At 55.8% G+C, this 9,676-nt stretch overlaps 2 protein-coding genes across 2 annotated transcripts; both read right to left on the bottom strand.

The window, feature by feature from the left end:
• Positions 1-432: 432 nt before the first annotated feature.
• On the bottom strand, positions 433-1,231 carry LOC118984919 (patr class I histocompatibility antigen, A-108 alpha chain-like). The gene is made up of 2 exons (XM_037043122.1): positions 1,132-1,231; positions 433-931 (listed from the first exon to the last, which is right to left on the bottom strand). The coding sequence occupies exons 1-2, from the start codon at positions 1,193-1,195 to the stop codon at positions 453-455; spliced, it is 543 nt and encodes a 180-aa protein (XP_036899017.1). The 5' UTR covers positions 1,196-1,231; the 3' UTR covers positions 433-452.
• A 4,240-nt stretch (positions 1,232-5,471) lies between these two features.
• Positions 5,472-9,112, bottom strand: LOC118984920 (patr class I histocompatibility antigen, A-108 alpha chain-like). Its single transcript, XM_037043123.1, is given in 6 exon segments — positions 5,472-6,625; positions 7,050-7,165; positions 7,263-7,538; positions 8,098-8,385; positions 8,543-8,827; positions 9,015-9,112. Coding segments are annotated over 6 exon segments (1,056 nt in total). The 5' UTR covers positions 9,076-9,112; the 3' UTR covers positions 5,472-6,595.
• Between the last annotated feature and the right edge of the window lie 564 nt (positions 9,113-9,676).

Genomic DNA, 9,676 nt, shown 5'->3' on the forward strand with positions numbered 1-9,676 from the left:
CCCTCGGGGGAGTCACAGAATGAGGACACCTGGGGGACTCTTCCCTCTCCCGGGCAGGACGGACATTCTGACACTGCCCCATTTCCGTCCTCTCCTTGTAGGAAGCCGCCCCAGCCCACAGATCCCCTCCTCGGGGAGTCCTGTACCCTGGTACCTGCTCGGAGCAGGGTCTCCTTCCCCTTCTCCAGGAACAGGTGGAGGCGACGCACACACGTGTCCTCCAGAAAGACCCTCCGAACGTCCGCGTCAGGGACCCGCACAACGTCGCTCCCGCTGATCCCCGAGGCCGCGGTCCAGGATCGTAGGTCCCGGTTCAGGGCGAGGAAGTCGGTGCCCTCGTAGGCGAACTGACTGAACCCGCGCAGGAAGCGCCCGTCTGACCCCAGGTCGCAGCCGGTCATTTCCTGCCAAGTGTGAGCCCCTGACCCCGCCCCGCAGTCAGCACAGGCTACTTACCCAGGCAGGTAGGACAGTCCCGCCCGCCCCACTGCCCTGGTGACTAACCCTAAACTGAAATGAATCCAAGTGAGAATACTCCCGGGGCTGTTCCGTGGTCGGGACACCGGCGGGTCCCACAGTTTCGGGGCGACCCCGGCCCGTCCATGGGGATGGGGGAGGTGCCCGGGCCGGTATGCGCGGGTCTCACCGTGTGCGCTCTGGTGGCCGTGCGCGCGCAGCTGGTTCAGGTTCGCTCTGCTCCGCTGTGCGTTGTGCTGCATTTCCCGCGTCTGCTCCTCCCAAAACCGTGCGCCCTCCTGCTGCACCCACCGCTGCTCCATCCACGGCACCCGCGGCTCCAGCCTGGAACTCCCAGTGTCTCTGTGGAACCGCGCGATCTCCGTGTGGTCCACGTAGATGACGCCGTTGTACCGGTGCTCTCCACGGCCGGGTCCGGACTCGGCGGTGTGCAAGTATCTCAGGCTGTGCGGGCCTGGGCGCGGGCCGGCAGGGGCAGCGGTCGGGGAGGAAGGAATAGGGGGCAGTCGTTGAGCTCAGCGGGCCGGGGAAAGGGGAGGCCAGGGGCCGAGGCGGGCGTGGGGCGTCTGGGGTGTGGGCCAGGGGTCCTGCGCCCCGGCAGAGTCGCCACGGCCCTGCCCCGCAGAGGCCGCCCCCTCCTGACCCCGCACTCACCCGCCCAGGTCTCGGTCAGGGCCAGGGCCCCCGAGAGCAGCAGGAGCAGGTCTCCGGGCGCCATGACCCAAATTTGAACCTCTGGGGAGGTGAGTTCCTTCGGTGAGAGTTTATACCCGGAACCACGGTGACGCCGACCAGCTGCTCTTTAGCGCGTTTACCCAGTGGGGGTAAGAACTTGGTCTGCAAGTTCTTGGTAAGAACTTGAGTATTGAGGTCTGGGAACCTGGGACTCTGCCCAGCCCTCTTCCTGCAGAAAGTACCCTCGGTGCGCACCCCGCCCCCCACCGTTTTCGGACCGCTTGCTGTAGCCTGGCTGAGTAAACAGACAGAGGAAGTAGTTGTGGATTCTTCTTTACCCTCCTCTGTTCGCCTGCTTTCTGCGGTGACTCTGCCGACCTCTCATCACACTCAACACGTCTCTGACTGTTGTTTGGCTTCTTAGGAAGCGAGGTGCTCTCTGCACGCGATTCACTGTAACTCGGGGTGACCGCCTTAACCCTGCACCTGTCACCCCCTTGGCACCGTGAGGACAGCTGTGTTGTGCTGACTGACCACCTCCGGGTTCCCAGGTGTGATGTACAGGAAACTCCTATTGATGCTGCTGCTTGAGTTTGGTTCCAGCGGGATCTCATCTGAGAGATGAGCAGGGACATCACTGAGAGGGGGATGTGCAGTAACTTCCGTGGTGGACAGAATCGAGAGCGCTCATGGACTGGAAGTAAAGTCTGCCCAGCGAGCTGAACTCACTGCTCTACCTCGGGCTTGTCACCTGGACGAAGATCCAGTGGCCAGTGTTCACACGGAGGGTCGTGTGCACCTGGTGCAGCCAGGACTGTGTGACTGTGGGAAGACGGGGAACTGCGGAGGCCCCTCACTTCCTCCAGGCGGCCCCTAAAGAAGAAGAAGGAGCCCCCCAAACTAAACGCAGCATGTATTCCTGGCGGGAGCACTCAACGAGGGAAGAAAAGGAGGTGTTTTGAAGCAGCGGGCAACGCCTGGACAAACGTGTAGATAGAGCGCTGGAGTCGCCTCGCAGGGCCTGCGGGTGCTGTGTCCCTGCCTGTGGGACACCGCCCCACGGGGTGTCAGATATGCACCCGCGGCGCTGTCAGGTGGAGGAGAGCAGGCTCATAATGAGGACTATTTTCAGAGCAACTGTGGACAAGTCAAATACAGCAAAGCGTTGCCAGTTGTAGTACCTGGCTCAGGGGGACATGACGTGTATTGGAAATGATTTCAAATCAAGCATTTTATAAGTAAAAATCATTTGTGGCCATTGCATTGTTACATTTTTAACTTGCGGTTTCTTGGCGCTAAGTAGATTTTTTTTCTTGTTGGTGACATTTTACTGGCTTTTGAAAGTGAAAGTGGTTTGTACAATTTTATGAGAAACTGTGGGTGAAATAAAGGTAATTTTTATGTGAATAAACATGGAAACACATCACCTAGAGAAGTCCTGCACTCAAAGAAAGCTAAGGAAAGTTCTTTATAGTATATATGAATAGCACATTTCCATGAAATGTGATAATTTACAGAGTTGGCCATCCTGGCGATACATGGGTAATCTACACTTCTAATCCATTTTTTATTTTCTGGAAGAGCTAACCAGCTCATGATGGAAGGAATTATATTTCTTGTGGGTAATTAACATAGAATAAAAATACACAAAATCAGTCTCTCAAAGCGTCTGAGGAGGTATACAAAATTGCACTAAGGTAGAATTCTTAAATGTTCTTTCAAATGGTCAACAATAGTTTTTTAAAAATAATTCATTATTCCTTTTTTAAAGATTTTTTATTTATTTACCTTTAGAGAGGAAGGGAAGGAGAGAAGGAGAGAAATATCAATGTATGGTTGCCTCTCGTGAGTCCCCTGCTGGGAACTGGCCTGCCACCCAGGCATGTGCCCTGACTGGGAATCGAACCGCCATCCTGTGGTTCACAGGCCCTCGCTCAATCTACTGAGCTACACCTGCCAGGGCTGGTCAACAGTGGTTTTAACTACACTGGGCTACCTTGGAAAAGCATTTTAAATGGCTACAACACCCACTCTGATAGATATAATTTAACACCAATAACTTACATAAAATATTTAAAACACCTGATTGCCCCAAAAGGAAAAAATAAAGCACAAAGAGAAAACAAAGTCCCCACTTCTATATTTCATAAACTAAACTAAAAATTCTATTAACAAATCAATAAATGGCAGCTTTGAGGCATTTTAATAGTGCTGCATCCAGTCAATCAACGAACTTCACGAAAGGTTGACTGTGTAAAATAAAACAAAACTTCAGCTCTGGTGGGTGGTTCAGTTCACTGGAGCGTCCTCCCTACACCAGAAGGTTGTGGGTCCGAGACTCAGTCAGGGCACTTACCTCAGTTGTGGGTGTGGTCCTCCACCCAGGCCCAGACTGGAGGCAACTAGGGAATCTCCCTCCCTCCCTCCCTCCCTCTCCCTCCTTTTCTCCTCCCCTCTCTCTCTCAAATCGGTAAACATATCCTCAAGTGAGAATTTTTAAAAATCTTCCCATGTCGAAAGTAGCACCTTATTGGAACAACTTTTATTTTATGTGTATCATGCTGGCAAAGGAGAGAGAGATGAAAAAATATAGACATAAAATAATGGAGAAAGCACATCTCCACCTCCTAGGATTGTCTTCATTGTGGGGACAGCATCATGTTGGGGACAGGTATCACGCACCCTAACATCCAAATGAAATTTCTGGAAACACTGCAATTTTCCTGAAGACAGGAGATTCCCTTCAATGGCTGCCCTGGCCAGTGGGGGCACAATTGCTCTATAATTTTGTGGATCTTTATCGAACTCATCATATTCTGGATTGACTTGAAGACCTTTCAGTGAGGTTCCAGTGTCAAATTCAGCTTCTAAGGTCATGACAGATTTTACTCAATAAATGGTACTGAAGACATAATTCCCAAACAGAGGAGATATGGTTACTATTGAAGCTCTGGGCTGCATATTAATCGTCTCAACTGTGGTTTGGACACCACAACAGCACATCCGGGAGTTCTAGGGACCTGAGGACCAGCAGGGAGGGGCCGACAGTGGGTGAACAGGAAACCAGCACCTGAGCCTCCTGCATCGACCACAGACCAAAATCTACAAGGGGAGCGGTGTAAGAAGTAAAAATGGAATCGAGCTCATAGAAAGTGACACAGGGGCCCTCGAGCATCGGGACGGTGTGGGAGGCTCTGGTGTCTGAAGGGCGGCTGCGGGGTCTGAATGGGCTGCAGCCTCTGGTGGTGTCTGTGCAGGTGAAGCACCCTGGAGACTCTGGGGACAGACTGTGAGGACAGTGAACGTGACATCAAGACAAAACCACAAGATGACAACGCCTGAGCTGGATTTTGAGGGTGAAACTGAACACACCCCTTTGCTGTTGGTGTCCTGTTGCCTGTTCAGTGGAGCAGTGACTTTCTGCAGCCCCGCTGACACCCCGCACTCACCCACCCTGTCTGAGACTCGAACCGCACAGGTCAGTCACTCCATCTCTCCTGTGTGCGGCTCCGTGGGGGACCTTTGCTGCTCCCCACCCCTGGGACACACCACTGCCAGTGGCTCCTGGAGAAGAGGGACACGGGGGACCCTGGGCACAGCCCTGCTGTCCTACCACAGAGTCAGAGGCCCCGTCCCCTCGTGTCTGAGCTCTTGTGCTCCACCAGCCTACACATCCTACCTGGGACTTGTCAGCGCTGTGACGCGTGGTCCCTGGGGACACCTGGGACTGACCCAGGCCAAAGCACAGTGTGTAACTCAACACAGGTGGGCGAGCTGCCGGGCTGTCATCCCCACCTCCTGGGGGGAGGCCGAGGTCCTGTGCACTGACTTCATCTGGTGCGGAGGGGCGCGGGGGTGGGCAAAGGGCGGTGGATAGAAGGACGCCCCCGGGGGCGGGGAGCCAGAGCTCTGGTGGGGGAGGGGAGGGCCGGGCTTTGGCTGCAGCCCCGTCTGCAAGACTCTCAGCCTGTGCACCAAGGCCTCCCTTCTTGGTCTGAGCACCTGCCAGGGCCTCACCGCCTACCACCGACTTGCGTGGGGCCGCACTTTCTTTTTCAAAAAGCCATTTATGGCTTTCAGAGAGAGTCCGAGGGAGACGGGGATGGGGAAGAGAGAGAGAGACATCGATTGGTTGCCCCACTTATTCAGTCATTGGTTGACTCTCTATGGCCCCTGACAAGGGGTCAAATCTGCAGTCTTAGAATATTGGGATGATGCTCCAACCACAGTAAACTTAAAAAAAGAAAACCCACAATAATAATTTTGGGGAGTGGGCAGGGCAGAAGGCAGCAGCAAGGGAAAATGTGGGACACCAGTAATTGAACAATTAAAAAACACCGTAATAATTTAATTAACACCGCATCGATTTAATGTAAAAAACACCAAGGATAGGTACAATATCTACAAAAACAAAGAAAGAACAAATATCCCAAAGACAGGGGCTGAATGCCAGACCCAGCCTGAGCCCAGGCTGACAAGGCCACAGGAAGCCCCCACTGAGCACAGTCCTGGAACCACCACAAGGTGGCACTCAAGGCCCTGGGATTCCAGGTCCTGGTGGGAGGAGGTTCTTTGGAAGTGGCCAGGACAAAGGAGTAACAAAGATGACCCAGAGGAGGAATGATCACCTCCGAGCCCACAGCACACGGAGCCTGACTGGGCTGCGCCCTGCTCCTCACAGCCGTCCCCGCCCCCACCTGCAACAGACTCAGCGCCCAGATTCTGGAAGGTTCCCAGGCTCTCAGTCATTGATGTCTTCTCTCCCATTGTAGGTTCTTCTCCTTCATTTAACCCATTGACCCTCTATGGGAAGGATCTAAAAATACAGTTCATACCCAGATTCTGATTTCCAACTGGGAAATGAACATTAAAACTCAAAGGAATAGGAAGTGAGCACCCTGATGGGGATGAGCTCCCCCAGCTCTGCTAGGGCAGGACAGTCCCCAGGGGAGAGGACACAGGTCCCTGTGGGGAGGGTGGCCTGGGCACCAGCTCCTCACTGTGCTGATAAGAACATGGACACGTTTTGATGCCGGGTGCAGAAACTGTAGTCAGGGATCCGGTAAGTCCCAGGGGGAGGTTGCAGTGACTGTTTCAGCACCAAGTCCCGGACAAGGCAGCTCTGTCACAGTGGGAAGGAGAGATGTCATGAACAAATTCAGGTCAGTCTCAGAAGTGCCACATTCCCTCACAGCCACCACATGCTCAGAATGTCCCTTGCTGAGAATCCCCAAACCCATTTGTGACCCTAGGACCCCATATCCCCCACTTCCTTCCCTCAGGGTCTCACCATTGAGAACTCTGAGAGACACCTCAGAGCCCTGGGCACTGTCACTGCCTGGGGAAGACACAGAGCAGAGTTACGGGGTGGGGGAGCCCCCCTCACAGACTCCAGCCCACACTCTCCCAAGGGTCCCAGTCGTATCCTCCCCAACACCCAGACTCACAGGCAGCCTGAGTGTAGCTCTTCCTGCTTCCGCCTATGAGAAGAAAATGCTCTGTGAGAAGTCAGGGGGAAGGCTGGTTCCCGTGACCCTAAAGGAGCCCCACACTTTTGAAGCATAGGGAAGGTTCCAGAACTGTGACTGAACACCCAGGGTGGGATCAGGAAATATGGGGAAGTACTAGTGTGTGGACTGAACCAACTGCCTGCCTGGAGGTCTGTTCTCAGCAGGTATCTCTTGCTATGACCTGTGACACCTGCATCAGTCCCCATCACTAGTATCATCAGCTGATAAATGTCCTTTAGTTTCCCACGGGCCTCATGGGAAGAGTCAGTGTTAGGAAACAGGCCCCAGATGGAGAAGCACCTGTGTGGGGACACCTTGACCATTAACCAGGCAGAGCACACCTCCACCTGGGCTTGACCCCCAGGGGGACAGGGAACTCAGCCCCACCCCTTGCCCACCTGAGCACGTCCTCCTCCACATCACAGCTCCAGCAGCCACAGCTCCAAGGACACCAAGGGCAGCAGCGATGACCACGATGGTCATGGTGGTCTGAGGAGCGGGGTCTCTGAGGGGAAGGTGAGAGGTCAACCTCAGGCCAGAGTCCTGACCCTGCTCAGGGACACCCTGAGGAGAGCCTCTGTGCCCACGCCACCTCCTCACCCCATCTCAGGGTCAGGGGCTCAGGCAGCCCCTGGTGCTGCACATGGCACGTGTATCTCTGCTCCTCTCCAGGGGACACGGCCACAGCTGCCCACTTCTGGAAGGTTCCATCCCCTGCAGGCCTGGTGTCCACAAGCTCCATGTCCTGGGTCAGGTCCTCCCCATCACGCTGCCAGGTCAGGGTGATGCCAGCAGGGTAGAAGCCCAGGGCCTAGCACTTCAGGGTGACCTCGTGGTCAGAGATGGGGTGGTGGGTCATGTGTGTGTTTGGAGGGTCTGGGGTAGGGTGAGAAAATTCAGGGACTCTGCATGGTCATGGGACACTCCAGCAGTGCCCATGTGACCACCCTGAGAGTGGACAGGACAGTGGGGGTGGGGGAAGGGAGTGCACCACCCAGACACCAGCCTGGATAGAGGCATCTGGGATAATCTCCTATTTCCTAAAAAGTTCCAGGATCAGGGTGAGAACCTAGGGTAGGAGTGTCCAGGTCTGTAAGGGGAGACACAGACTCAGGTGGAGGCTGATGACTCAGCAAACCCGGAGTCAGGCCTCCAGAGACGGTCTCAGCCCCAGAACCAGGGAGAGGTTCCTGGTGCCCCAGGTGCTGCAGGGTGTGAGGGACCCACTGTGAGTGTTTCAGGGAGAGGCTGGGCCCCTTACTGTCCTTTAGAGGAATCTGGGCCCACGGGTGAGTCACAGAGTAAGGAAACCTGGGGGTCTCTTCCCTCTCCCGAGCAGGAGGGACATTCTGACACTGCCCCATTCCCCTCCTCTCCTTGTAGGAAGCCGCCCCAGCCCACAGATCCCCTCCTGGGGAGGCCCGCGTCCTGGTACCTGCTCGGAGCAGCGTCTCCTTCCCCTTCTTCAGGACCAGCAGGAGCCGGTTCACACACATGACCTCCAGGAAGAACCTCCTGCCCTCTGTGTCAGGGACCTGGGACCAGGGATCAAGGTGCTCCCGGTGACCTGGTCCATTTTGGAGGCTGCGTGCGGTCCAGGAGCGCAGGTCCTCGTTCAGGACCAAGTAGTCGGTGCCCTCGTAGGCGAACTGACTGTACCCGCGGAGGAAGCGCCCGTCTGACCCCACCAAGCAGCCGGTCATTTCCTGGAGGGTATGAGACCCTGACCCCACCCGCCCCTAAGGTCATCACCGCCTCACGTAGTCCCACTATTCCTACACCGCAGCCTGGGGGTGTGGTGCAGACACAAAGTCTCGGGGTGACCCCAGCCTGTCCACGGGGAAGGGGGTCGTGCCCGGACCCCGGTGCACGTGGCTCACCGTCCTCGCTCTGGTTATAGTGGGCATGCAGCTTCTTCAGGTTCAGTCTGGTCACGCGCGGAATATGCTTCATTTCTACCGTCTGCTCCTCCCAAAAATCTGGGTCCTCCTGTTCCGCCCACGCCTGCTCCAGCCACGGCACCCGCGGCTCCATCTTCGGGTTCACGCCGTCGCTGTCGAACCGCAGGATCTCCGTGTGGTCCACGTATCCGACGACGATGTACCGGTTCTTCCCGCGGCTCGGTTCGTATATGGCGGCATGGAAATAGCTCAGGCTGTGGGGACCTGGGAGCTGGGAGGACGCGCGTCCTTGGTTCGCCCAGTGGCGGGTCCGGCAGGGGGCCACGGGGCTGGGGGCGGGGCGCGGAGAAGGAAACCACTGGTTGTGGACAGGGTTCGGCGCCCCGCGCCCCGCGCCGAGTCCACTCGCTCCCACCCCGCAGAGGCCGTGCCCTCCCGACCCCGCACTCACCGGACCGGGTCACGGTCAGGGTCAAGGCTCCGGAGAGCAGCAGGAGTATGATCTGCGCCATCACCAGCAATCAGGAGTCACGGGAGACTGAGTTCCGGGTCTCAGTAGCGTGACGCTACTGAGAAGTAGCGTGATGCTGAATTGCTGTTCCAGAGTTCGTTCAGCCAATGGCATCCGGGGCAGAGTCAGGCGGGAACTTTGACGGACCCTCCCACAAGGAAAACTCCCTGCCTTTTCCGGAAGGAGGGCCAGCTCTGCTTCCTCTTTGCTACTTAGAGAGGGAGGGGTTCAGGACCCACATTTAACCATTTATGTTCCTCATTCCGCTGACACTTTACTGACCTCTCATCACACTCAACATGACTCAGCCTGTTGTTTGCTCTCTGCACCCGATGTCACTTTAACTCGGTGTGACCACCTTAACCCCTGCACCTGTCACCCCCTTTACACCATGAGGACAGTTGTGTTGTGCTGACTGACCACCTCCGGGTTCCCAGGAGTGCTGTACAGGAAACTCCTATCGATGCTGCTGCTTTAGTTTGGTTCCAGAGGGATCTCATCTGAGAGATGAGCAGGGACATCAGTGAGGGGGATGTGCAGTAACTTCCGTGGTGGGCATAACTGCAAGCTCTCATCCACTGGAAGTAAAGTCTGTCCAGCAT

The sequence above is a fragment of the Sturnira hondurensis genome, unplaced genomic scaffold (assembly GCF_014824575.4).
Source record: "Sturnira hondurensis isolate 20B ecotype Veracruz unplaced genomic scaffold, ASM1482457v3 Scaffold0003915, whole genome shotgun sequence".
In the NCBI taxonomy this organism is placed as follows: Eukaryota; Metazoa; Chordata; class Mammalia; order Chiroptera; family Phyllostomidae; genus Sturnira; species Sturnira hondurensis.

Excerpts from the sequence above, each read along its gene's own strand:
- LOC118984919 (XM_037043122.1), bottom strand. The coding sequence starts at position 1,195 with ATGGCGCCCGGAGACCTGCTCCTGCTGCTCTCGGGGGCCCTGGCCCTG. Across the intron at positions 932-1,131 it reads CCTGACCGAGACCTGGGCGG|GCCCGCACAGCCTGAGATAC; the intron begins GTGAGTGCGGGG and ends GCCCGCGCCCAG.